This window comes from Macaca nemestrina, chromosome 10 (genome assembly GCF_043159975.1).
Source record: "Macaca nemestrina isolate mMacNem1 chromosome 10, mMacNem.hap1, whole genome shotgun sequence".
NCBI classification, from domain to species: Eukaryota; Metazoa; Chordata; class Mammalia; order Primates; family Cercopithecidae; genus Macaca; species Macaca nemestrina.
In genome coordinates, this window is record NC_092134.1 from 110,185,962 (window position 1) to 110,213,919 (window position 27,958).

General features: G+C 47.3%; 1 protein-coding gene and 1 long non-coding RNA gene across 2 annotated transcripts; one reads left to right on the forward strand and one right to left on the reverse strand.

Moving 5' to 3' along the window:
* The first annotated feature begins 10 nt into the window (after positions 1-10).
* Positions 11-24,054, forward strand: LOC139356817 (uncharacterized). Its single transcript, XR_011609246.1, has 2 exons — positions 11-130; positions 21,543-24,054. It is a non-coding gene; the product is annotated as an uncharacterized lncRNA (long non-coding RNA).
* LOC105484275 (large ribosomal subunit protein uL11-like) lies at positions 17,425-17,966 on the reverse strand. Its single transcript, XM_071071919.1, has one exon. It carries the CDS (start codon positions 17,949-17,951, stop codon positions 17,457-17,459), a length of 495 nt encoding a protein of 164 aa, XP_070928020.1. The 5' UTR covers positions 17,952-17,966; the 3' UTR covers positions 17,425-17,456.
* Positions 24,055-27,958: the final 3,904 nt, after the last annotated feature.

The following is a 27,958-nucleotide window of genomic DNA, read 5'->3' on the forward strand; positions in this document are numbered from 1 at the left end:
CTTGCAGAGCGCTTTCATCTGCCCGACGCGGAAATCTCCCGCAGCGATCTTCTACCTTTAACCGGCATCCGCAGCACCCAGAGGGCATGTTAAAGAGAGATTGAGAACCGCCAGCAAAACTACTGATTCAGTAGGTTTGGGGTGGGGGCTGAAAATGTGCATTTCTAACAAGTTCCTGAGACCCACTGTTGTTGCTGGCCTCAGGACCAATTTTTTCTATAAAGCGCATGGGAGTCAGAGTGCACCCAAGAGACTGTTAACCCTTAAAAAAAAGAAAATCAACAGCTTAGAGGCAAATAAGTGTGAAAGACAGTGGATAATCTATTTGGGGCTTCTGAAAGTCCCTGAGGAAAGTTGACTTTGGAGACCAGATCATGAAGCACGACCTCTTAATTGCCAACCTTTTGTTATAGATTAACTCCCTTATTTTCTTGTTCCCAGCTCAGACCAGATGGCATCTGAGATAAAATACGCCTTGAATAAGATAAATGACCCCTTGACTATTACATCCTTAATGTGGAATGTTAAATAGACCCTTCCCAAAAAGAAACACTGCCTAGAACCAATTAAATTGCTATACGTTAACCTTCTATGGAAAATGTTGACATCCTGTTAAGCTTCCCAGACCCTGCCTGTATAAACGACCCTCAGACTTCTCGCTTTCGAAGCACTGACCCCCATCTTTTGGAGTCTGTGGCCTATCAGGTCGCCATCCTCAAAATTTGCACTCAAACCAATATTTAATCATATTGCTCGAATCTCATTATTAAGGTTTACATAAGCGTTTACTTAGTAATGAAGGTTGCAACCAGGATAGCAAATCAGAGATTGTGCCACTGGAGAGGAGCAAGGGAGCTTATGTTTATAGGAATTTATTTGTTACATAAATTGTCAGATTATTTCATTGGTGGATTAAACGAAGAAGTCTTTAATCATTAGTAGAAGGGTGCATTTGCGTCTGTCAGAAACAAAACAAAAAAAACTATATACAGAATATTTTGTGTGTGTGTGTGTGACAGAGTCTCGCTCTGTCGCTCAGGCTGGAGTGCAGTGGCACGGTCTCGGCTCACTGCAAGCTCCGCCTCCCGGGTTGACGCCATTCTCCTGCCTCAGCCTCCCCAGTAGCTGGGACTACAGTAGCCCACCACCACGGCCAGCTAAATTTTTGTATTTTAGTAGAGACGGGGTTTCACCGTGTTAGCCAGGATGGTCTCATCCCTGACCTGGTGATCCGCCCGCCTCAGCCTTCCAAAGTGCTGGGATTACAGGTGTGAGCCACCGTGCCTGGCCAGAATATTCTTTTTTTTTTTTTTTTTTTTTTTGAGAGGGAGTTTCACTCTGTCACCCAGGCTGGAGTGCAGTGGCCGGATCTCAGCTCACTGCAAGCTCCGCCTCCCGGGTTTAAGCCATTCTCCTGCCTCAGCCTCCCCAGTAGCTGGGACAGGTGCCCGCCACCTCGCCCGGCTAGTTTTTTGGTATTTTTTTTTAGTAGAGACGGGGTTTCACCATATTAGCCAGGATAGTCTCGATCTCCTGACCTCGTGATCCGCCCGTCTCGGCCTCCCAAAGTGCTGGGATTACAGGCTTGAGCCACCGCGCCCGGCCCAGAATATTCTTAAAGATTGGGGGTGGCCAGGCGCCGTGGCTCAGGCCTGTAATCCCAGCACTTTGTATCCCGTGCCTCCGTGTGAAGAGACCACCAAACAGGCTTTGTGTGAGCAACAAGGCTGTTTATTTCACCTGGATGCAGGCGGGCGGAGTTAGAAAACAGTCAGCAAAGGGTGGTGGGATTATCTTTAGTTCTTATACTTTTTGAGATAGGCGGTGAAGTTGGGAGCAATGCTTTGCGGGCAGCGGGTGGATCTCACAAAGTACATTCTCAAGGATGGGGAGAATTACAAAGAACCTTCTTAAGGGTGGGGAAGATTACAAAGTACTTTGATCAGTTAGGGTGGGGCAGAAACAAATCACAATGGTGGAATGTCATCAGTTAAGGCTATTTTCACTTTTGTGGATCTTCAGTTGCTTCAGGCCATCTGGATGTATACTGCAGGTCACAGGGGATATGATGGCTTAGCTAGGTCTCAGAGGCCTGACAATTTGGGAGGCTGAAGCGGGTGAATCACTTGAAACCAGGAGTTTGAGTCCAACCTGGCCAACATAGTGAAACCCTGTCTCTACTAAAAATACAAAAATTAGCCAGGTGTAGTGGTGGGCGCCTGTAATTCTCAGCTACTCCGGAGGCTGAGGCGGGAGAATTGCTTAAACCTATGAAGCAGAGGTTGCAGTGGCCATGATGTTATGCCCAGACCGTTTGTTCCCCAAAGAAGACCACCAGAGTCCAGAGTCAAAGCCAAGCGGCAAGGATCTTTTACTGCAAGTTCGAACTTGGTCCCTCCATTCCACAGCATACAAGAGGGCCCCGAACAATGCGAGTGCTTGCCTTTTTATAGCCTGATGTAAACAGGATATGTAAAGTTACAGAGGAACAAGGGAATTCTTTTGGTTACAGCACTATAATTGGTTAACACTATACATTTAGCATTTTTTATTGATTCCCGCAGTGTCCTTATCGGAGATTTCCCAGGTGTTGTTTTTCTAAAGTTGAGAGACATATGGAGGAATGTGTTTGTGCTGGGCTGAGGGAGTTGGGAGATACATGGAGGAATGTGTTTGTGCTGGGCTCAGGGAGTTGGGAGATATATGGAGGAATGTGTTTGTGCTGGGCTCAGGGAGTTGGGAGATATATGGAGGAATGTGTTTGTGCTGGGCTCAGGGAGTTGGGAGATATATGGAGGAATGTGCCTGGTTTCTTTCAATTGCACTCCAGTGTGGGCCACAGAGAGAGTCTGTCTCATGAAACAAAACAAACAAACAAACAAAGATTGGGGATTGGGCGTGATGGCTTATGCCTGTAATCCCAGCACTTTGGGGTGGATCACTTGAGTCCAGGAGTTTGAGACCAGCCTGGCCAACATGGTGAACCTCATCTCTACAAAAAATATACAAAAAACAAACAAAATTAGCCAGGAGTGGTGGCATGAGCCTGTAGTCTCAGCTACTTGGGAGGCTGAGATGAGGGAATCACTTGAGCTTGGGAGGCAGAGGTTGCAATGAGTCAAGATTGAGCCATTGAACGCTAGCCTGGATGACAAAGTAAGAGCCTGTTGCAGAAAAACAATAATAATAATATTGAGACCAGCTTTCTTGGGTTGTGTGTTGAGAAAATGGTTGTGTTAGATATGAATTCTAAATTTCTGTTCAAAGAATCAATATGTCAGTATGTTCAGTTCTTTGCCTTCTACTTTTAAACTTCCTCGTAAAGCAACCTTTTTCGATCACCTGCTCCACCCTGACTCATTTCAGTCACCTGCTGCACCTTGACTCATTCTGATTACATGCCCCACCCTGACTCATTCCGATTTCCTGCGCTGCCTTAACCATTTTTCTTGCCAAACCACTCACCCCATCACTCTCTTTAAATTAGCCCATCAGAATTAGTTTAGCTTGCGCAGTCTAGCCCTAGCCAACAGGGGAACGACAGAGCGGCAGGGGCCACGTGCGTCAGGAATAAGAACCCTTTCACCTCCCTTGCCCAGGTGTGCGCTCACCATTGCTCCATCTGTGAAGGCACACCCTTCTATAGAAGTACATTGCCGCTGGGCACAGTGGCTCACGCCTGTAATCCCAGCACTTTGGGAGGCCGAGGCGGGCGGATCATGAGGTCAGGAGATCGAGACCATCCTGGCTAACACGGTGAAACCCCGTCTCTACTAAAAAATACAAAAAATTAGCTGGGCGTGGTGGCGGGTGCTTGTGGTCCCAGCTACTCAGGAGGCTGAGGTAGGAGAATGGAGTGAACTCGGGAGGCAGAGCTTGCAGTGAGCCGGGATTGCGCCACTGCACTCCAACCTGGATGACAGAGCAAGACTCCGTCTCAAAAAAGAAAAAAAAATGTACATTGCCTTGCTGAGAATTAAGAATATTTTATATTCGAGTGCTATTTCTTTTGCAGTGCCGAAGCTTTATTTATAATAGTTGTTTGTGAAGGAAATATTTTTCACAGTTCCTTTGTGGCCCTCAAAGTTTAGCAGCAGCTCAGCCTGGAGTCAGTAGCCTGAGATGGAGTCACTGATACCAAGCCTGGAAAATTGCTAAGCTGCATAAGGAGACTTTTTTTTCTCACGCTATTGCAGTAAGGACAACATTCATTAATGCAGAGGAATCTTTTCAAAGAAAAGGAAATACACTTAGGGATTTTATAGGAGGAAGTAAACAAGGAAATCTTGTCTGAATGATTAAGGAATGAGAAAGGGCAGAGGTGGTTAGTTAGTGCTTGTGATATAAGAGGGCAGACTATTCCTTTGCCCTTGAGGTTTGTTGATTTGGGTTTTTAATTTTTGTAGTCTTCAATATCTGCGGTATCCACCACCATCACCACCTCCTCTATATGGATCTCCATAATCTTTTCCACCATAATCTCCCCTTCCGCCATCATCTCCTCTGCCTTGGAAACCTCCTCTACCACTTCCACCCCACCTCCTCCTCACTACCCTTCTCCCTCTCCCCCACCATTTCCCCATCCTCCTCCACCCCAGCCACCTCTTCCACTTTCACCCCCACAGCCTCTTCTACTACTACCTCCACCTCCACCACCACCCCAACCACCCGCCACTACCTTGTATCTTTTGTCAAGGGGGCATTTCAGAGGGTGGTGGTTCAATTCCACCTTCTTGCTGTGTCGCCCAGACTGGAGTGCAGTGGTAAAATCTCAACTTATTGCAACATCCACCTCCCAGGTTAAGCAGTTCTCTGCCTCAGCCTCCCAAGTAGCTGAGATTACAGGCACCTGCCACCAGGCCCAGCTAATTTTTTTGTATTTTTAGTAGAGATGGGATTTCACCATCTTGGCCAGGCTTGTCTTGAACTGCTGACCTTGTGATCCGCCTGACTTGGCCCATCTTGGCCTCCCAAAGTGCTGGGGTTACAGGTGTGAGCCACTGCAACCGGCCAAGGCTTGTTAACTCTTAAACTTATAAAATATGTTTTAGAACATGTTTTAATGACATCTTTAATATATCTATAGTAAAAATTATGTTGGTTTGCAAAAAAAACGCCTAAGTTGTAAATGAGGTCATTAGTTCTTTTTCTTTTCTTGATTGCTCACTATAATCTGTTTCCCCTTCTTCTTCTTTTATATTTGAGATGGAGCCTCACTCTTTCATCCAGGCTGGAATGCAGTGGCATGATCTTGGCTCACTCCAACCTCCGCCTCCCAGCTTCAAGCGATTGTCCTGCCTCAGCCTCCCAAGTAGCAGGGATTACAGGACTGCAGCACTACACCTGGCTAATTTTTGTATTTTTAGTAGAGATGGGGTTTCACCATGTTGTTCAGGCAGGTCTAGAATTCCTGACCTCAAGTGATCCGCTTGCCTCAGCCTCCCAAAGTTCTGGGATTACAGGTGTGAGCCACTGTGCCAGGCCTCCCCTTCTTTGTTTGTTTCCCCTTCCTGTTAGTAAAAGTTAGTTGGGTACAAAGTCACTTTGTATGTAGTCTCATGGAATGTAAGTAGAGGTTACATTCCCCTAAGTCTCTCTTGCAGCTAGATGTTTTCAGGTTTCAGTTCTCACAGTGACATATAAAAAGAAATGTTATATGCAACTTCTGTCTAAAGGAATGGCTTACTGTGAAACTTCTTACATTTACTTGGATTGGAATGTGGAAATGGCAGTAACTTAATTTCAACCGTGGAAAAAAAAAAAAAAGATAACTCCTGAAGGCTGGAACTCGTCTCTGTTTTTTTGACCATAAGCCTCTTTGGTAGTTTGGTAGAGCCCATGGACACCTTCTTAGAATAATCTTTTTTTTTTTTTTTTTTTTTTTGAGAAGGAGTCTTGCTCTGTCACCCAGGCTGGAGTGCAGTGGCACAATCTCAGCTCACTACAACCCCTGCCTCCCAGGTTCAAGCAATTCTCGTGCCTCAGCCTCCCCGAGTAGCTGGGATTACAGGCATGGGCCACCGTGCCCGGCTCGTTAGAGGCAGGGTTTCACCATGTTGGCCAGGCTGGTCAGAAACTCCTGACCTCAAGTGATCTGCCTGTCTCGGTCTCCTAAAGTGCTAGGATTATAGGCGTGAGCCACCATCCCGACCAGAATAATCTTTTGAATGCATAAAATAAAATATATGAGATTACAAAGGAAATTAATTCAAAATGAAAGTTATCAAATATTTTTAAAAAATCAAATGTGTAAGCTGTGGTAAGGCTCTGTTTCCCCACCCAAATCTCATCTTGAATTATAATCCCTATAATCCCCATGTATCAAGAGAGAGACCAGGTGGAGGGAATTGGATTATGGGAGTGGTTCCCCCATGCTGTTCTCGTGATATTGAGTGAGTTATCTTGAGATTTGATGGTTTTATAAGGCACTCTTCCCCCCTTGCTCAGCATGTCTTCCTGCCACCTTGTGAAGAAGGTGCCTTGCTTCCCCTTCTTCTGCTGTGATTGTAAGTTTCCTGAGGCCTCCCCAGCCATGTGGAACTGTGAGTCAATTAAATCTCTTCTCTTTATAAATTACCCAGTCTCGGGCAGTTCTTTATAGCAGTGTGAAAACAGACTAATACAGTATTTATGCATTTCTTTAAAGGGGAGAAGGCATGTGGGAAGGAGGGGGTAGGGTGGTGAGGCAAATGGTTATACTTTTGTGGGACTATTAATTAATTAGAGCTCCGTAAATCTACATTTTATACAAGATAAGGTGAATATTCAGAGAAAAAGGGAGTAGAGGAAGAATCAATTATGCAAACGTCTCAGGGTAGGTGGAGGAATGATTTGTTCTGCACCTGGGAAGATAAGCTTGTAATTGACATCATCAGTGTGACTCTAGCAAACTTTAGTTTTAGGAGCTAGACTTAGATGGTACACCTAAAGTTACAATGGACATGTTCTTATTTTATGGGAGGATGTACATGTTGAAAGATTTTGAGGCCAGCGAAGAGTTTACTTGGGAAAAATTATGAGGGCCATCATCTGGAGATGTATGAGGCCTTCTGCCTTTCTGTGAGGGTCTGGGTAATGTGTGATGCTTTGATACCAGGTCGTAAAGTAATAGCTGTCTATTTGGGAAAAGGATAGCAGTGCTGCATGACCCAGTCTCTAGGCATAACTTTCCCTTTGCATAACAAGTTTGGGGGTCCTAAGATGTTTTTATTTCTCCTTTACAAGTCACAGGGACTGCTCAGCTGAATGAGCCCTGCTTCCAGCCGTCTCTCAAGTTTGAATTGTTGGAACCGAACTGTCGATTCCCTCCTGGGCAGGGGTCGCCGCGAAGGATCACCGACACGAGATTCACAGCAGAGAGTTATTTATTACTAGCGTGCTAGGGTCCCAAGCTCTAAGTTGGCCCTGGGACCCCGACTGCTTGTTACAGGCTGTTTATATAGGCAAACACAAGTTCAAACACAGCTTATGGCGCGAAATTCAAACAAAGCTTAAGGCGCAAAATGATTGGGTCTAGCTATGGCCTGAGCAAGGTGTCTTATGCTAATTGGTTAGAGCAGGACCTTATGAGGTTTTTTTCCTGGAGTTGTTGATTCCGGGAACTTCGAGGCAGGGTGGGACCCCCGGAATTGGCAGGGTGGGACCCCATGAGGTTGTTTCCCGGAATTGGCAGGGTGGGACCCTATCAGGGTGGGTCCCTATCGAGGCAGGGTGGGACCCTATCCAGAGCCACCTGGTGTTAATTTTTTTCTATATGAGGCCTAGTTTCTAAGTTTTATGAGGCCTAGTTTCATTCCCTCCTCTTTTTGTGTCAGAGGCTCAATCTTGAGCCTCTTCTTCAGTCCTGAGGGTCTGGTATTGTTGGGTCAGAACCATAGCATGTACTATGTTTAATCTATTTCTAATAAGGGTGAGTAAGCGGTTGAGTATGCATGGCCCGAAAGTCAGGATGAGCGTGAGCAGGATGAGGGGTCCTAAGATGGTGGAGATTAGGGTGCTAAGCCAAGGGGATTGGTTGTACCAATTTTCAAACCAATTTTGCTGAGATTCTCTTTTTTTCTCTTGTCTAATCTTTCTCTTAGTTTTGCCATAGAATCTTTAACTACTCCTGAATGATCTGCATAAAAACAACATTGCTCTTTCAGGGCTGCACAGAGCCCGCCCTCTTTCAGAAAGACAATTTCTAGTCCTCGTCGGTTTTGTAATACAACTTCAGACAGAGAAGTCAAGGACTCTTCAAGTTTTGTGATAGATTGTTCTATGGCTCTAAGGTCTTCATCTATGGCTACTCTAAATTGTTGCAGATGATGGTTACCATGCACTAGGGCTGCTGTCCCGGTCCCAACTCCAGCCGCTACCCCAATTCCTAACATGACGGCGAGGGTGAGGGAGATAGGTTCTCTCTTTGGTCTAGTATGAGTTTTTTGCTCATACCGGAGATCAAAGGAGTCTCCAGAGTGATAGTATACTCGGGGAACAACTTGTACCAACACGCAATAGTGGGTGCCACTGCTAAAAACGGCTGTGGATACACAGGGGGTGAGCCCAGTGTTGCAAGCCCACCAGTCCGTCTCGGAGGGGACCAAATAGTGATTGGAGCTGGGTACTGTCAAGGTTACATTACAAAGATGCTGATGACTAGGGGGCACTTGGCCTATGCAGGTTCCCGACCCAGAAACTTCAGCCAGGGTTAGTTTTCTTTGTTGTTCCCATGCGCATCCAGTAGGATTGGCGGAATTAGTGAAATTATTAGTGGAGGCAATGCCTTCATAGTAAGGGGGGCCTGTTGCCAGACATAGCCAGCAAGAGGAGGTAAATTCTGGCTTTGTCTGGTTTAAAGCGAAATAGGAGCCCTTTATGAGATTTAGGAGCCTGTCACCTATTCCCAGGTCAAGGGGCCCGCGGGTGACGTTTTGGGCTGAGGGTGTGTATTTAGAGGAGGTGGAGATTAAAGGCGGGGAAGTGCTTTTAGGAGCTCTTGGTTGGGGCTCTCTTGGTGCAGGAACCAGGGGCTTCCTTGTTTCTGATAAAACTTGGTTTGGTCCTACTGCGACAGGGGCTGTGATAGGGTTGACTATTAATTTGATTTGGATAGGGATTCCATACAGTGGCTTTTGGTATAAATATAGGCCCTATATTAACCTGGATATCCAACGGTTATCAGATTTTGCTGCATCTTCAAACTTGATGCGGACTAGATTGCAAGTTTTTGAATATCGGGTTCTGGTGCAGCGCTGGACAAAGGACATGGTTATGTACCAGGGTTTCGTGGCCCATTTCCATTCTCCATCATTAGTAGTTATACAGGACCAACTAGCGCAAAACAGGGCATCTATTTCTCCACAAGTTTTTCTCATTTCTCCTGTCCTGAATCCGGGACAGGCATAGAACCCGTTCCGGCTTACGGACACCCTTCTAGCCTGTTTTCTCCATTCTCCCCCTTCCATGTCATCTATCTTTGCTATTTTGTCTAGGTTGAAATAGAGGTCAGGGAACCAAGTCCCCATAGGAGCAATTTTTGAGGTTTTATCTAAGACCTCATGAGTACTAAAATCAATTACCTGCCAGGTCAGGTTATATGGCCGGTGGGGGTTATTACTGCCAGCGACGCAGGGAAGGAGGGCTAGTAATAAGCAAGGGGCTAGATACGAGAGAGTCTTATCTTGAGCGGGTCCTCGGAGCGTCGGAGTCTCCATGTCTTAGGTGGTGTTGGTCCGGGCGTCTCTGGAGCAGCCTTGGCGTGGGATGCGTGGATCCAAGTGGAGATTCCGTCAACCTTTATGGCTGTGGGCGTGGTCAGGAGAACAATGTAGGGTCCTTTCCACCGAGGCTCTAGTCCTTGAGTGCGATGCCGTCTAACGTAGACAGAGTTTCCCACCTGGAAGGGGTGACTGGTCTGTGGATGTCCTGGTTGGTACAGTTCTGCCAAGGGGGCCCAGATTTGGGCCTGTACTGCTTGGAGTCCTTTTAGCCAGGCCTGTAGATCAGTCTTAGGATCGGAGGGGGAGAAGGAATTAAGCAAGGTTGACAAAGGGGGAGGTCCTCCGTAGAGGATTTCATATGGAGTGAGCCCAAAACGGTTAGGCGTATTTCGGGCCCTTAACAGAGCTAAGGATAGGAGGCGTCTCCAATCTTTTAAACCAGTCTCTAAGGTCAATTTAGTAAGGGTCTCTTTTATTGTTCTATTCATTCTTTCTACCTGTCCTGAGCTCTGGGGTCTATAGGCACAATGTAATTTCCAATTAATCCCCAATATCCTGGCGAGCCCCTGACTTACCTGAGAAACGAAGGCCGGCCCGTTATCTGACCTAATTACCTTGGGAAGTCCGAATCTAGGAAAGATTTCTTCCAAAATTTTCTTGGCTACTATGTGTGCCGTTTCTTGCCGGGTGGGGTAGGCTTCTACCCATCCTGAAAAGGTATCTACAAACACCAGTAAGTACTTATATCCAGCATAGTGAGGTTTTACTTCAGTGAAGTCTATTTCCCAATAGACTCCTGGGCGGTTACCACGAGTTCGTTTCCCTTCTGGCACTCGGGTGGCCCCAGCGTTTACCTGCTGACAGACCTTACAGGCAGATGTCACTTGTTCTACGAGGGTACTTGCCTTTGGGATTAGAAAGTCAGTTTTTTCAATCAGTAATTTTAGCTTTCGATTACTCAAGTGTGTCCAGGCATGCATTTGCTGGATCATTGCCAGGGCCTCCTTTTGGGGAAGGACTATTTTTCCTCCTTTTTCCCAGTTTTTAGTGTCTTTGTTTTTTATAGCCCCTATGGCTTTTGCTTCTTCCTGGTCTTCTGGGGTATAAGTATGTTCAATAGTTATGTGGCTGGTTTCCTCAGGTTCTGTGGCTAGGGTCAGTACTTCCGCCATGGCGGCTTGCCTGGCCACTTGGTCAGCCTGTCTGTTTCCTACTGCAACTGGATCCTGTCCTTTCTGATGCCCGGGGCAGTGAATTATAGCCACTTCTTGAGGAAGAAAAAGGGCTTTTAATAAGGCAATTATTTCAGCTTTGTTCTTGATTTCCTTTCCTTCTGAGGTTAGGAGACCTCTTCTTTCATAGATACTTCCATGAGTATGAGCCGTTGCAAAGGCATACCGGCTATCAGTATAAATGTTAGCTTTCTTTCCCTTGGACAGCTCTAGGGCCTTGGTTAGTGCTATTAACTCAGCCTTCTGTGCAGACGTGCCAGGAGGTAGTGATTGTGCCCAAATGGTGTTGTGGCCATCTACTACCGCCGCTCCCGCCCTCCGGGTACCTGAGTCAAGGTAACTGCTGCCGTCTGTGTACCAGGTGTGATCCGTGTCTGGGAGTTCTTGGTCTTTAAGGTCTTCCCGTGTTCCATGGGTCTCAGCCAGTACTTGCCGACAATCGTGTGGACTTGGTTGGTCTTCTGGTACCGGCAGCAGCGTAGCAGGGTTTAGGGTCACCGGAGGGCCAAACTGGACGCGGTCCGTGTCCAGTAGGAGGGCCTGGTAGTGGGTTAGGCGTGCGTTGGTTATCCACCGGTCCGGGGGCTGCCGCACTATGGCCTCTAGAGCATGTGGGGTAATAACAGTCAGTGGCTGCCCAAGGGTTAACTTAGCAGAGTCTTTGACCAGTATAGCGGTGGCTGCCATGATACGAAGACACGGGGGCCAGCCGGCCGCCACAGGGTCCAGCTTTTTAGACAGGTATGCTACCGGTCTTTTCCAAGGCCCTAATTTTTGGGTCAAGACCCCTTTGGCAATCCCTTGCCTCTCGTCCAGGAAGAGGGTAAAGGGCTTTGAGGTGTCCGGTAACCCAAGGGCCGGGGCAGACAAGAGTGCTTGTTTTAGTGCCTCAAAAGCCAATTGATGCTCTGTCTGCCAGGTGAAAGGGGTGCTCTCCTTGGTGAGTGCATAAAGGGGGGCGGCCAGTTCAGCAAAACCGGGTATCCACAAGCGACAGAACCCAGCAGTTCCCAAGAATTCACGTACCTCCCTGGGATTTCGTGGTGGTGGAAGGCGAGCCACTGTCTTTATGCGCCCAGGGGTGAGCCACCTTTTCCCTTCACTCAGGATATACCCCAGATATGTTACCTTGGTCTGACAGAGCTGTGCCTTCTTGGCGGATGCCCGGTATCCTTTTTCACCTAGTGCCTGGAGTAGATGCCTGGTACCTTGTATACAGATTTCCTTTGTAGGAGCAGCCAAGAGGAGGTCATCCACATACTGGAGTAGAGTCACTTCTGGATTTTGGGTCCGGAAGTCGGTCAGGTCTCAATGAAGAGCCTCATCGAAGAGAGTGGGAGAGTTCTTGAATCCTTGGGGAAGCCGGGTCCAGGTCAATTGGCCCGAAATTCCTTTCTCAGAATCTTTCCACTCAAAGGAAAAGAGTTCTTGGCTTTGGGGGGCCAGAGGTAAACAGAAGAAAGCATCTTTTAAATCTAATACTGTATACCAGTTATAGCCTGGTTTTAAGGTGCTGAGTAAGTTGTAAGGATTGGGGACCGTGGGATGGATGTCCATGGTTCTTTTGTTAATTTCTCTCAAGTCTTGGACAGGCCTGTAATCCTGAGTACCAGGCTTTTTTACTGGCAGAAGAGGAGTGTTCCAGGGCGAGCGACAAGGTCGCAACACTCCGAGTTCTAGAAATTTGTTAATGTGCTGCCGAATTCCTATATGAGCCTCTCGGCTCATGGGATATTGCTTGATAGACACGGGCACCGCCATGGGCTTTAAATAAATTATGATTGGGGCTTGATACTTAGCTAGCCCGAGTCCTCCCGTTTCCGCCCAAGCTTGGGGAAAGTCTTGCAACCAAACATCGGGGAGGCTAGTGATGACCGGAGCGTCGAAAAGCCGATGCTCATCTTGCAGAGACACAGTTAAAATTTGGATGGGCTGACCGTCCCGATCTAATACTTGGGCCCCAGTCTCGGAGAAGTGGATTTGGGCTCCGAGCTTGGTCAGAAGATCTCGCCCTAGGAGGGGGTAGGGGCATTCAGGTACCACCAAGAAGGAATGTGTCACCATTCCTTGTCCAAGATTAACTGTCCGGTGGTTAGTCCACTTGTACAATTTTCCCCCTGTTGCCCCCTGGACCCAGGATGTGCGGGAAGATAGGGGCCCGTCTGCCTTTGTCAAAACTGAATGTTGGGCCCCTGTGTCCACCAAGAAGGTGGTGGGATGCCCCCCTACAGAGAGAGTTAGCCGGGGCTCGGGGGGGGCTCCAGAGCCTTGACACCCCTATTCGCTATCTTCACCTAGGGTGAGGACAGCGGCAGGTTTCTTTTGGTCTTTAGGACGCTTGGGGCAATCTTTGATCCAATGTCCCCGTTCTTTGCAGTAGGCACACTGGTCTTTTTCCACTGTTGGCCGCCTCCGCTTCTCTCCCTCTCTCCCTGGTCCTTTCTCTCTCACAACTGCCGCCAGGATTTTTGTTAAATGCTTATCCCTCACTCGGTCCCTATGATCCTCTCGCTCCATCTGTTCCTTCGCTAACCTGGCTTCCTTTTCCTCAGGGGTTTCTCTCTTATTATACACTTTTTCTGCCTCCCTAACCAATTCCTGTAATCCATGTTTGGATTCCATCTAGCCTTTGGAGTTTTCCTTTGATATCTAATGCAGCTTGGTCTATGAATGCCATAGCTACGGTAGCCTTATGTTCTAGGGCCTCTGGATCGAATGGGGTATACATTCGGAACCCTTCCAGAAGCCTTTCCATGAAGGCTGCTGGGCTTTCGTCCCTTTCCTGAGTTATGGTCCTTACCTTGGCCAAATTTGTGGGGCGCTTTCCTGCCCCTTTGAGACCCGCCAACAGAGCCTGGCGATAGATTCGGAGACTCTCCCTACCTGGTGCCGTTTCATAGTCCCAGTCTGGGCGGATGAGGGGAAATCCCTCGTCTATTTCATTGGGAAGTTGGGTTGGGAGGCCTCCTGGTCCTGGCACATTTTTCCGGGCCTCCAGGAGGACTCGCTGCTTTTCTTCAGTGGTTAGGAGGACCTGCAAGAGTTGCTGGCAATCATCCCAAGTGGGCTGGTGAGTGAGGAGAATGGATTCTATCAATGAGGTTAGGGCCTGGGGGTCTTGGGAAAAGGAAGGGTTATGGGTTTTCCAGTTGTAGAGGTCAGAGGCAGAGAAGGGCCAGTACTGGACCGTGCGATTGACAGTACGGAGGGGAAAAAGGGAGGATTGCCAAGTGGAAGGGCCATCTGGGTCCTCAGTCCGCCGCAAGCGGAGACGTGGAGGTGTTGGCGGCGGCGGCCGAGGGGTGAGCTTGGGCGGGGCTGGAGAAGGAGACGGGGTGGAGGGAGGGGCCGAGGGAGAAGTTGGAGAAAGGGTAGGGGCCAAGGGAGAAGTTGGAGAAAGGGTAGGGGCCGAGGCGGTAGAGGAAAGAGCTGGGGACAAGACAGGGGGCAAGGGTGAAGCGTAAGGTGGAGGTCCCAGAAGGGGGTTCTGAGGTGGAGGAGGCAGGGGGTCAAGAAGGAGGATATCCCTCTGGGGTTCATCTGGGAGGACTGGCTTAGGCGGGTCCGGATTCCGATTCTTTGGGGCTTCTAAGGCAAGGAGGGTAGATTGGGATGGGGAAGGGGAATGGAGGAAGGGTTTCACCCAAGAGGGAGGATTTCGGACCAGATCCTCCCAAATAATTATGTAGGCCACCTGGTCCTGGTGTCCGAGTGGCCCAGGATCCATCACTTTTGCTTTAACCTGCAAGATAATTGAGAGGTTAAATGTTCCGTCCCGGGGCCACTCCCCATGGAGGGTTGGCCCTTCGGACGAGCAGAATGTTTTCCATCGTCCCTTACGGACTTCTACAGAGAGGTGGTGGGCTCGAGCCCGGACGTCAGGGAAGTGAGTCAGGGTTAGAGACAAAGGAGTCGTCAACGTCTGTCCCATTTCGTCCACATATAACAAGGACAAAACGAAAGTAACAAAAATAAAGACCAGACAAGTAAGGAGAAGCCGCGCGGCCAGAGAGTGGCGCCACAAGATCACAAAATATTCAGACGGCAGGGGCGACCTGCCTACAGATTTGAGGAGGCTGGCTGAGTCGTCAGCCTTCTCCCAGACTACCGCCAGGGCGTCCCCCGGGGCGTAAGTGGGAAGGTGCCGGACACGTCTGTCCCCCTTCCCCACTTAATTCAGAAGGAGTACTCTCCAGAGTTCAGAGTTAGCCGGCAAGACAGACAGAAGAAAACGAAAGTACCTGGTAGGTCCGTTCAGTCAGCAGTCCGTGGCCCGGGCCAGATGGGTCTCTGCCGGATGGGTCGGGGGTCCTCGGACGACCCCACTTCCCGGCCAACGCACCAAATGTTGGAACCGGACTGTCGATTCCCTCCTGGGCAGGGGTCGCCGCGAAGGATCACCGACACGAGATTCACAGCAGAGAGTTATTTATTACTAGCGCGCTAGGGTCCCAAGCTCTAAGTTGGCCCTGGGACCCCGACTGCTTGTTACAGGCTGTTTATATAGGCAAACACAAGTTCAAACACAGCTTATGGTGCGAAATTCAAACAAAGCTTAAGGCGCAAAATGATTGGGTCTAGCTATGGCCTGAGCAAGGTGTCTTATGCTAATTGGTTAGAGCAGGACCTTATGAGGTTTTTTTCCTGGAGTTGTTGATTCCGGGAACTTCGAGGCAGGGTGGGACCCCCGGAATTGGCAGGGTGGGACCCCATGAGGTTGTTTCCCGGAATTGGCAGGGTGGGACCCTATCAGGGTGGGTCCTTATCGAGGCAGGGTGGGACCCTATCCAGAGCCACCTGGTGTTAATTTTTTTCTATATGAGGCCTAGTTTCTAAGTTTTATGAGGCCTAGTTTCAGAATCATCACCTCAGCCTTGTTTGTTTGTTTGTTTGTTTGTTTGTTTTTAATTCAGGTGAGGTCTCACTCTGTTGCCAGGCTGGAGTGCAGTGGTAAAATTACGGCTCACTGCAGCCTCAATCTCCCAGGCCCAAGAGATCCTCCCACCTCACCCTCCAGGGTAGCTGGGACCACAGGTGTGTGCTAGCACGCCTGGCTAATTTTTGTATTTTTTTTTAGAGATATGGTTTTACCATGTTACCCAGATTGGTCTTGAACTCCTGGGCTGAAGTGATCCACCCACCTCAGCCTCTAGAAGTGCTGTGATTACAGGTGTGAGCTACTGTGCCTCGCCCACTTAAGCCATTTTTTTTTTTTTTTTTTTTGAGACAGAGTCTCACTCTGTTGCCCAGGCTGGAGTGCACTGGCACAGTCTCAGCTCACTGGAGCCTCCGCCTCCGCCTCCGCCTCCGCCTCCTGGGTTCAAGCTGTTCTCCTGCCTCAGTATCCTGAGTAGCTGGGACTACAGGTCTGGGCAACCACGCCTGGCTAATTTTTGCATTTTTAGTAGAGACAGGGTCTCACCATATTGGTCAGGCTGGTCTCGAACTCCTGGCCTCAGGTGATCTGCCCTCCCAAAGTGCTGGGATTACAGGTGTGGGCCACCATGCCCAGCCCCACTTAAGCCTTTGTTATCTTTGTTGTCCTTGATATAAACCTCTGGATGTGATTTGTTTTTACTACTCAAGGTTCTCACAGATGACCTGGGCTCATAGTTCCAAGAGATTTTGGGGGCCTGTATATTTATTTATTCTTTGTTCTTTTTATTTCAATATGAGCTCAATATCGTGGGGCAAATAGAATTAAACAGTGGATGCTGTGGCAGAATCTTACTAAGGACATTCTAGAACTTTAGTGGCTGTTCTGGTGAACTTTGGATGTGAATAAGCTAATCCATTTTTGGCACCTTACAATCACTGGTTAAAAGTTTCCAGATATTCAATAGTGTTTTTAAATGACCAGGAAGAGCCCACCCAAAGGAAAATTCTAAAATAGCTTCTATTAAGGACTTATTAGAAAAGGCCAATAAAAATGTAGAGAACCTAAAAGCCAACCTTGAAATCTCTTCTCTGTCTCTTGCCTAACCTGGGATTAACTTACATCCTAGACCCCTGGCCCTCAACTTCCTCCTGCCTTTCTATTGGGGGAACCTGCCTCCAATATTTCAATGTAGGTTCTTTCTATTTTCCATAAGTGTCGTCTGGCTGAGAAATAAAGAGAGACAGTACAAAGAGAGGAATTTTATAGCTGGGCCACCGGGGTGACATCACTTATTGGTAGGACTGTGATGGCTGCCTGAGTCTCAGACCAGCACGTTTTTATTAAGGGTTTCAAAAGGGGAGGGGGTGTAAGAACAGAGAGTAGGTACAAAGATCACATGCTTCAAAGAGTGAAAAGCAGAACCACTGATAAGAGTCTAACAAAGATCACATGCTTCTGAGGGAACAGGGCAAAGGGCAAAAGCAGAACCACTGATTAGGGTCCAACAAAGATCGCAGGGCAAAGGGCAAAAGCAGAACCACTGATAAGGGTCTATGTTCAGCGGTGTACGTATTGTCTTGATAAACATCTTTTTTTTTTTTCTAGTTGTCAAATGATCCTTTATTGAAATATTTTCCTTTGTGCTTAACTGGCTGGGCATTCCACAGCACCACTGTTGATGTCATCTATCATGTCATGAGGGTGGCGGCCATCAACATTACAGCCCACAGACTGGGCAGTCCCCAGGATCTCTTTAATGGTTCCAGAGAGTTCTCTGGCTAAGGATAGGTGCTGCATCTGTTGAGCAATGTTGATGATCTCATCTAAAGTGATATTCCCACTGTGTTTAATGTTTTTCTGTTTCTTTCTGTCTCTTGGTGATTCCTTGAGGGCTTTGATGGTCAGGGCAGAGGCAGAAGGCACCACCTCAATCTGGGCCTGTCTGTTCTGAATGCTCAGTTTCACTGTAATCCTCAGGACCTTCCGATCACCTGTTGCCTTGGCAATGTCATCACCAGCCTTTTTTGGAGAGAGACCCAGGGGGCCGATCTTGGGGGCCAGCATAGAAGTGGCACCGACTTCACCTCCAGTGCACCTCAGGTATACTTTGATCTCATTGGGGTTGAACTTCGGCAGCATGGTAGAGGCAGCTGGTGTCGGATGAACCCGGATTTGGGATGACCGAAGAAAGTTGCACCTTGGCCTCCTCCGAGCCGAAAGCCAAGAGCGATAAACAAAACAACAGAAAACAGGGTTCGAGAGTAGAGAACCAATCTAACCACAAATTTACCAGGGCTGAGTTTTCCCAACCCTAGTAAACCTGAGGGTTCTACAGGAGACCAGGGCTTATCTCAGTCCTTATCTCAACTGTATAAGACAGACATTCCCAGAGCGGCTGTTCATAGACCTCCCCCCAGGGACACATTCTTTTCCCAGGGTATTAATATTAATATTCCTTGCTAGGAAAAGAATTTAGCAGTATATTTCCTACTTGCACGTCTGTTTATAGGCCCTCTGCAAGAAGAAAAATATTTTTGCCCGACCCCATAGGCAGTCAGACCTTATGGTTGTCTTCCCTTGTTCCATAAAAATCGCTATTATTCTGTTGTTTTTTAAGGTGCACTGATTTCATATTGTTCAAACACACATGTTTTACTATCAATTTGTACAGCTAACACAATTATCACAGTGGTCCTGAGGTGATGTACATTCGCAGCTTACAAAGATAACAGGATTAAGAGATTAAAGTAAAGACAGGCATAAGAAATTATAAAAGTATTACTTGAGAACTGATAAATGTCCATATTAAGATGAAATCTTCATAATTTATGTTCCTCTGCCACGGCTTCAGCAGGTCCCTCCGTTCAGGGTCCCTTACTTCCCGTAACACCTTTCTTCTACTCATTCCCTTCCTGCTGTGTCTTCCTTAGGTCCTCTTCGCTTTCCTCCATTGCTTCTTCCTAAACACCCCCCTTTCAATGGACAATATCCCTTTGTGATGCTTTACACCTAAGTGATGATGATGACCAACTTAGCTAACTTTATTGTTTTAAACCTTAGTCAAGTTCAGGTTTGCATAATCTAGTTAAGAAACTTTTAAATCCTCCTACATAAAGAGGAAAATTCATTGAAGAATTTAGGATTATTTTAAGAATTTATAGGATGGAGGCCAGGTGCAGTGGCTCACGCCTGTAATCCCAGTACTTTGAGAGGCCAAGATGGGCAGATCATGAGGTCGGGAGTTCAAGACTAGCCTGGCCAATATGGTGAAACCCCATCTCTATTAAAAATACAAAAATTGGCCGGGCGCGGTGGCTCAAGCCTGTAATCCCAGCACTTTGGGAGGCCGAGATGGGCAGATCACGAGGTCAGGAGATCAAGACCATCCTGGCTAACACAGTGAAACCCTGTCTCTACTAAAAAAAAATACAAAAAAACTAGGCGGGCGAGGTGGCGGGCGCCTGTAGTCCCAGCTACTCGGGAGGCTGAGGCAGGAGAATGGCGTAAACCTGGGAGGCGGAGCTTGCAGTAAGCTGAGATCCGGCCACTGCACTCCAGTCTGGGCGACAGAGCGAGACTCCGTCTCCAAAAAAAAAAAAAAAAAAAAACAAAAATTAGCCGGGTGCGGTGGCATGCGCCTGTAGTCTCAGCTACTCAGGAGGCTGAGGCAGAAGAATCACTCGAACCCGGGAGGCGGAGGTTACAGTGAGCCAAGATCATGCCACTGCACTCCAGCCTGGGCAACAGAGCAAGACTACATCTCAAAAAAAGAAAAAAGAATTTATAGGATGGATACTGTAATCTCTATCCATGAGTTCATCTCCTTACAGAATTCAGAGATGATGAAACTCTTATATAATTAATGGATCTTCTCTTATGCTCTCCAGATAGAAGATCTTGAAGAATTTTTATTTTTTATAAATATATTTTAAGAGACAGGATTATGCCATGTTGCCCAGTCTGGTCTCAAACTCCTGGGCTCAAGCTGTCCTGCCTCATTCACCCAAAGTGCAGGGATTACAGGTGTGAGCCACTGTGCCCAACCAAATCTTGAAGAATTAGTTAGGGATATAACTTCTCAAAGGATAAATCCAGTTTTATTTTGTTTTTGAGATGGAGTCTCACTCTGTCGCCCAGGCTGGAGTGCAGTGGCACAATTTCAGCTCACTGCAATCTCCGCGTCCCAGGCTCGAGTGATTCTCCTGCCTCAGCCTCCCGAGTAGCTGAGATTACAGTCACCTGTGGCCGCGCCTGACTAAATTTTTGTATTTTTAGCAGAGATGGGGTTTCACCATCTTGGCCAGGCTGGTCTTGAACTCCTGACCTCCTGATCTACCTGCCTCAGCCTCCCAAAGTGCTGGGATTACAGGTGTGAGCCACTATGCCTGGCCATAAATCCAGTTTATTAGACTAAAGTGAATTATCTTGATCATGACATCATCATGCAAAAGAGAAAGTCTCTTTACCTTCAGAGAAAGGAAGTTGTTTATGATTTTACCTGGCCAATTACCAGAATATAATTTAGAGAATTTCTTGGACTCATGATATTGTAGACACTGGATTCTGAATTTGTCTATACTGGCTCCCACTTTATATAATCAAAACTAGTCGACACACCTGAGTTCTTGTCCCAAATAAACTCACTACCCTTAAATTCCCTAATTGTTATAAACTCTACTTTCTGTTTGTGTATAAAAAATCAGGAGAAGTTTTAGAGGTGTTAACAGTATGATGGACATCAAACATCCATTTCTTCTTACATCTTCTCATTTGGCCCTGTAGCAGATGCCTACCTTCTTTGGGTACTTGCAGCTGCAAAGTTAACTAAAGCCACTGAAGACTTAATCTTAGCAGCTTCACTTAACCTCATGGTCAAGCCATTCAGATCTTATTGTTCTTTTATTTTTTAGAGATGGAGCCTTGCTATGTTGCCTAGGCTGGTCTTGAGCTCCTGGGCTCAGCAAACCTTCCATCTCAGGCTCCTGCATACCTGGGACTACAGGCAAAAGCCACTGTGCCCAGCTCAGCCCTCATTCTTGAATGAAAACACCACTTTTCTGCCTCTAGATTTGAGGCAGAAAAATAGGGTCTGGAGGCAGGGAACCTAAGGCCAATTGCTGACTGGATATCAGAGGCCACTCCCTTTTCAACCCCTCCTTTTTCTGAATGGCAGTTGAAAAATGAACGTACAGCCAGGTGCAGTGTCTCACACCTGTAATCCCAACACTTTGGGAGGCTGAAGTGAGTGGATCACCTGAGGTCGAGAGTTCGAGATCAGCCTGACCAACATGGAGAAACCCCGTCTCTACTAAAAATACAAAATTACCCGGGCGTGGTGGTGCATTCCTGTAATCCCAGCTACTCAGGAGGCTGAGGCAGGAGAATCACTTGAACCTGGGAGGTGGACGTTGTGGTGAGCCGAGATTTTGCCATTGCACTCCAGCCTGGGCATCAAGAGCGAAACTCCCTCTCAAAAAATAGGAAAAATGAAGGCACTTCTGATTGGACCTCTCTCACATCCAATCAGACTGACTGTTGGCCACTACTTCATTTGCATGGAACCAATGGGAAACCTCTGGAGAGTATTTAAACCCCAGAAAATTCTGTACCTCGGTACCACTTGCTGGAGATCGCTCCAACCCTGGGGAGTGTACTTTCATTTAAACTAAATCTCTTGCTTTCGCTGTCTTGCTTTGTGTGTTTGTCCAATTCTTTGTTTAAAATGCCAAGAACCAGGACAACTACCCTCAACTGGTAACACATTTTGGTGAGCCAGCCAGGAGGTAAGCCCAAAGTTTGGGATTTATTTTTCTCTTTTTCCTCTTTCTCTTTCTCTCTTCCTTTCCAACTTGGGATCCTTGGTGGACAGTACCTAAGCATGGAGGCAACAGCATGTTTCTGGCCAGGGCCACTCTCCGTGTTTCAGGTGACTTAAACCTTCTTTCCTTATGCTGAATTCTTTCCTTCCCTACTCAACTGGCTAAGGACAAGTCAGAGGGCTTGGACATGTTGTAGATGGTCTGTGTGAGTTATGGGGGTGGATTCATAAGAGGGGATTTATATACAATTTAATCTTGCCTAAATGTAGAGAATTAAAGAATTATTTTAAGTGGGATAGGAAAAAAATCAAAAGGTTGAACTACAAATTAATTATAGAAGTAGGCCGGGCGCGGTGGCTCAAGCCTGTAATCCCAGCACTTTGGGAGGCCGAGACGGGTGGATCACGAGGTCAGGAGATCGAGACCATCCTGGCTAACACGGTGAAACCCCGTCTCTACTAAAAAAAATACAAAAAAAACTAGCCGGGCGAGGTGGCGGGTGCCTGTAGTCCCAGCTACTCGGGAGGCTGAGGCAGGAGAATGGCGTAAACCCGGGAGGTGGAGCTTGTAGTAAGCTGAGATCCGGCCACTGCACCCCAGCCTGGGTGACAGAGTGAGACTCCGTCTCAAAAAAAAAAAAAAAAAAGTCAAGGCCTTCATCCAAGGACAAGAGGGAAAGCTCATGTTGGGCCATCAGTAGTAGAGAGAACCATTCCAAAGTGGTGCTAGCACCCATGTGAGTTTAGTGATGTCTGACAGACTAAGATGGGGCCCTTAAGGGGTACGCCCCCTGGGAACCCCAGTCAGGGGCCAGAATTTTTCAGTGGGATGCTCCGGCTAAAATTTGGGTTACCTAATGAGCCCTTGACTTTTCAAAGTTCTCTTCTCTTTTCCAGACCACTTTGGGCAATTCTCCATTGATTCCACTTGATTCCCCACTTGGCTGCATCCTCTAGCATTGAAATCAATTTGACCCTGACAATCTAAAGAGAAAACATATAATTTTTGTTTCTGCAATACTCTTTGGTCCCATTATGAGCTGCCCAGCCTAGAACAATGGGTGGTCAATAGTAACCTTAATTATGACACCATCCTGCAATTAGACCTATTTTTTAAAAGGCAGGGCAAACGGTCAGAAATCCCATATGTACAGGACTTCATGGCCCTATACCAAAACCTAATAATTCCCCCAAAGGAAAGTCCAAAGGCAGAACTAGATATTGTAGATGACCCCCTTTTACAAGGGCCAACTATCTCAGAGTGGACAGCAACTGCCCCCATATAGCCCCTTGCCAAGTGTTCCTGAGGCTAAAACCCAAACACTGGGGACCCTACTGGGTTCCCCTCAAACTCAGAGGGGAACAGCACATTCAACTCTCCCTCCAGCCCTGCTACCCCTTAGGAAGTAGCAGGAGCTGAGGGGCCAGTCCTAGTGCAGGTCCCCTTCTCTATAACTAATATACAATAATGTAAGGGAAAGCGAGGAAGCTATTCTGAGAATTCCAGGAAATTTGTAGATGGGCTCCAGACTTTGACCTTAGCCTTTGATCTCTCATGGAAGGATATTCAATTCATTCTAGCAAGCTGTTACATCCCCTTTGAAAAGGAATGCATCCTTGAGGCTGCCCTCCAGGAAGCAAATGATTTATTTGCCCGAAACTCTCAGGGCAATCACCCAGGACCAGACACAGTCCCTACTACTGATCCTAACTGGGACTATAACACACCCACGGGAGTGAACAACTGGGCTAAATTTCTTTAGGCTCTTCTTGGAGGAATGAGAAAGGGAATAACTAAAGCAGTAAATTATGATAAAGTAAGGGAGGTTACACAGGGAAAGGAGGAAAATTCAGCCATGTTTCATGGCAGGCTGGAGGAAACTTTTAACAAATATACTAATCTGGACCCTTCCTCTCCCAAAGGCAAAATATGAATGGCACAACATTTCATTAGCCGATCTGCCCCAGCTATTAGACATAAGCTCCAAAAACTACAGATGGGGCCACAAACTAGTCAAAATCAGCTTCTTGATATCACCTTTATGGTGTATAACAGTCGTGACCTGGAGGAAGGAAAAAGGGAGCAAAATAAAACGGCAAGCAGGCCAGGCGCATTGGATCACGCCTGTAACCCCAGCACTTTGGGATTCCGAGGAGGGCGGATCACCTGAGGTTGGGAGTTTGAGACCAGCCTGACCAACATGGAGTAACCCTGTTTCTGAAAATACAAAATTAGCTGAGCCTGGTGGCACACGCCTGTAATCCCAGCCACTCAGGAGGCTGAAGCAGGAGAATTGCTTGAACCCGGGAGGCAGAGGTTGTGGTGAGCCAAGATTGTGCCATTGTACTCCAGCCTGGGCAAGAAAAATGAAAACTGTTTCAAAAAAAAAAAAAGAAAAAAGAAAAAAAAAAAAGAAAGAAAAATAGCAAGCCAAAATTATGGCAGCCATCATTGGCAATGCCCTGAATGCCCAAAGAATGTCCAAAGGAAACCAGAAGGGCCATAAGGATAATGTCAGCAAGGGTTCTTGCTTCAAATGCAAGAAAGCTAGACACTGGGCAAAGGATTGTACTAAGCATATGCCAGGCCCTTGCCAAAACTGTGAGGGTACTGGTTATGACCCCTGGCACTGGAGGATTGACTGCCCCAGCTCCCACTGAGGGGCTCAGTCAGTCAAAACTCTAGCATTGCAAAAGGAGGAATTAGATGAAGACGGAAGGGGCCTGGGCTTTTCCTCACTGCCCCTGTCCAGGAACATTATAATTGCTACTGAGGAGCCCTAGGTAACTCTGGCCGTGATGGGCCCCCAAATTCAGTTTCTTTTTGATACAGGAGCAAATTAGTCTGTCCTTACTGCTTGTGCAGGAAGACTTTCCTCCTAGTTCATGAGTGTTATGGAAATGGAAGGAAAGCCACAAAGAAGATTCTTCACTCCTCCGTTGATCTGTCAATTTGAGAAACAAATCTTCCAACAGGAATTTCTAGTAGTCCAAGCTGCCCAGTCCTCCTGTTGGGAAGAGATATTGTGGTTGAAATAGGGGCACTACTACAACTGAAGCATCAGTCAGTGAAATTGCTAATAGTCAAAAATACAGTGTGCCAGACCACATTAATAAACAGGTTAACCTGCTAACATGGTATACTGGGAAACCAGGGAAGGCTAAAACAAGAGTGCCAGTCAAAACACAGCTTAAAGACCCCAGCTATTTTCCCAATCAAAAATAATACCAAGCCAGGGCCGGGTGCAATGGCTCATGCCTGTAATCTTAGCACTTGGGAGGAAGAGGTGGGTGGATCACAAGATCAAGAGATGGAGACCTTCCTGGCCAACATGGTGAAACCCCATCTCTACTAAAAATACAAAACTTAGCTGGGCGTGGTGGTGCACACCTGTAGTCCCAGATACTTGAGAGGCTGAGGCAGGAGAATCACTTGAGCCCAGGAGGCGGAGGTTGCAGTGAGCCGAGATCACACCACTGCACTCCAGCCTGGTGACAGAGTGAGACTCTGTCTCAAAACAACAACTACAGATCAAAAAACAAACAAACAAAAAAACCAGCCAGGCATGGTGTCTCACGCCTGTAATCCCAGCACTTTGGGAGGCCAAGGTAAGTGGATCACCTGAGGTCAGGAGTTCGAGACCAGCCTGGCCAACATGGTGAAACCCTGTCTCTACTACAAATACAAAAATTAGCTGTGGCACATGCCTGTAATCCCAGCTACTCAGGAGGCTGAGGCACGAGAATCACTTGAACCCAGGAGGTGGAGATTGCAGTGGGCCAAGACTGCATGCCACTGCACTCCAGCTTGGGCAACATAGTGAGACTCTGTCTCAAAAACAAAAATGAAAATAAGAAACCAATTAAGCTGGAAGCAAGAAAAGGCTTCATAGTTAAAATAGTTGAGATATCCAGAGCTGAGATATTACTTACCCATGGGCTCTAAAAACCCTTCAATTCTCCCTGAACATCCTCATCTGACCTGTTCTAAAGGCTTTGAGGGAATACCGGCTAGTACAGGATCTCAGAATAATTAATGAGGCCATTATCCCTGGCCACCCATTGGTGGTGGATCCATATATGCCATCTTGGCTCAGGTGCCAGGGGATGCAAAATAGTTCTCAGTCCTAAACCTAAAAGATGTTTTCTTCTCCATTCCTCTGGCCCCAGAGTCCCAATACCTTTTTGCTTTTGAATGGGAAAATCCTAGTACCAGAAAAAAATTAAATACACTTGGATAGTGCTCCCTCAGGGCTTCTGGGATAGCCCCCATTTCTTTGCCTTAGAGAGGGATCTGAGGGGTCTGCAATTGGGGAATGGGAGTTTAGTATGTGGATGACCTTCTTGTGTGTGGCCAACCTGGGTGGCTTCTGATCAAAATACTATACAAACTTTGAATTTCCTGGAAGATGGGATACAAAGATGGCTCAGATTACCCTCCATTGGGTCCAATATTTTGGATATGTGTTAACACCTGGAGCCTGGCAAATATCCCCAGTATGAGCACAAACCATATGTGGTTTGAGTGCCGCCCCCCACCAACACCAAGCAGCAGCTTCATTCTTTTTGGGGAATGGCTGGGTTTTGCAGAATATGGGTACCAAATTTGGGCTCATACAAAGCCCCTATATGAAGCAACAAGTGGGCCTGAAAATGAGCTAATGGAATGGGCCCCAGAAATGAGAGAAACTTTTGCCAAGCTAAAACAGGCCCTTACCCAGGCTGTCACTCTTGGCATCCCAGACCTAATTAAGCCCTTCTCCTTGTATGTAGCGGAGAAGAGGGGCATAGCTGTGGGAGTACTAGCCCAGAAATTAGGATCAGAACCCAGACCAACTGCCTACTTTTCTTTTTTTTTTCTTTTTTTTTTTTTTTTTTTTTTGAGATGGAGTCTCACACCGTCGCAGAGGCTGGTGTGCAGTGGAACAATCTCCGCTCCCTGCAACCTCCACTATCCAGGTTCAAGCGATTCTCCTGCCTCAGCCTCCTGAGTAGCTAGGATTACAGGTGCCCGCCACCTCGCCCGGCTAATTTTCTTGTATTTTTAGTAGAGACAGGGTTTCACTACATTGGCCAGGCTGGTCTTGAACTCCTGACCTCGTGACCTGCCCACTTCGGCCTCCTAAAGTGCTAGGATTACAGGCGTGAGCCACTGCTCCCGGCCCCAACCTCCTACTTTTCAAAGAAGTTGAATGGAGTGGCCTCACGATGACCAAGTTGCCTGCAGGAATAGCAGTCACTGCTATGTTAGTGGAGGAAGCCACTAAAATCAACCTGGGCCAACTGCTGAAAGTTCTAACCCCCAATCAGGTAAAGTCAGTCTTAGAGATAAAGGGACACAGCCAGGTGCAGTGGCTCACACCTGTAATCCCAGGACTTTGGGAGGTGGAGGTGGGTGGATCACCTGAGGTCAGGAGTTCGAGACCAGCCTGGACAACATGGTGAAACCCCATCTCTACTAAAAATACAAAAGTTAGCTAGGCATGGTGGTGGATGCCTGTAATTCCAGCCACTCAGGAGGCTGAGACAGGAGAATTGCTTGAACCAGGGGGTTGGAGGTTGCAGTGAACCAAGATTGCGCCACTGCACTCAAGCCTGGCAACAGAGCGAGACTTCGTCTTAAAAAAAAAAAAAGATCAGCTTCTTCCAGATTCTGAGGGTGACTGGTTCATAGATGGCAGTAGTTTTGTGTCAAATGGGGGCCGCAGAGCTGGATATGCGGTAGTAAATCACAACACCATTATTGAAGCCCACCACTGCCCCCTGGCACATCAGCACAAAAGGCTGAAGTAATTGCTCTTACTGGAGCATGAATGTTGGGACAAAGGAAAAAACTTAACATCTATACAGATTCTAAATATGCATTTCTTGTGGTTCATGCTCATGCTACAATCTGGAAAGAAAGAGGACTACTACTAACGAGCAAACACTGCCTATAAAGCATAGGCTTGAAATTCTTCAGTTATTACCAACAATACACCTGCCAAAGGCCGTAGCTATAATCCATTATAGGGGGCATCAAAGGGACTTAATTCCTATGGCACAAAGGAGCAGAAAGGCTGATAGAGAAGCCAAAGCTGTAGCCCTCAGGGTGCAATCCCAACAGATCCTAGCACTTCTTCCTTTCTACGACTCCCCAGTAGAACCTGAATACACACTGCAGGAAGTAAGAGTTAATAAAGGAGAGGGGGACAAAAACAAGGATCCTGGTGGTATATGGAATCAAAAGCATATCTGCCTCAAACAGTCCAATGGAGAATTGTAAAAACCCTGCTTGACTCCTTCCATGTGGTGAGAGATGCCACCCTGGCCATGGTTAACGGGCTCT

Coding starts and splice junctions, on each gene's coding strand:
- LOC105484275 (XM_071071919.1), bottom strand. CDS start 17,951: ATGCTGCCGAAGTTCAACCCCAATGAGATCAAAGTATACCTGAGGTGC.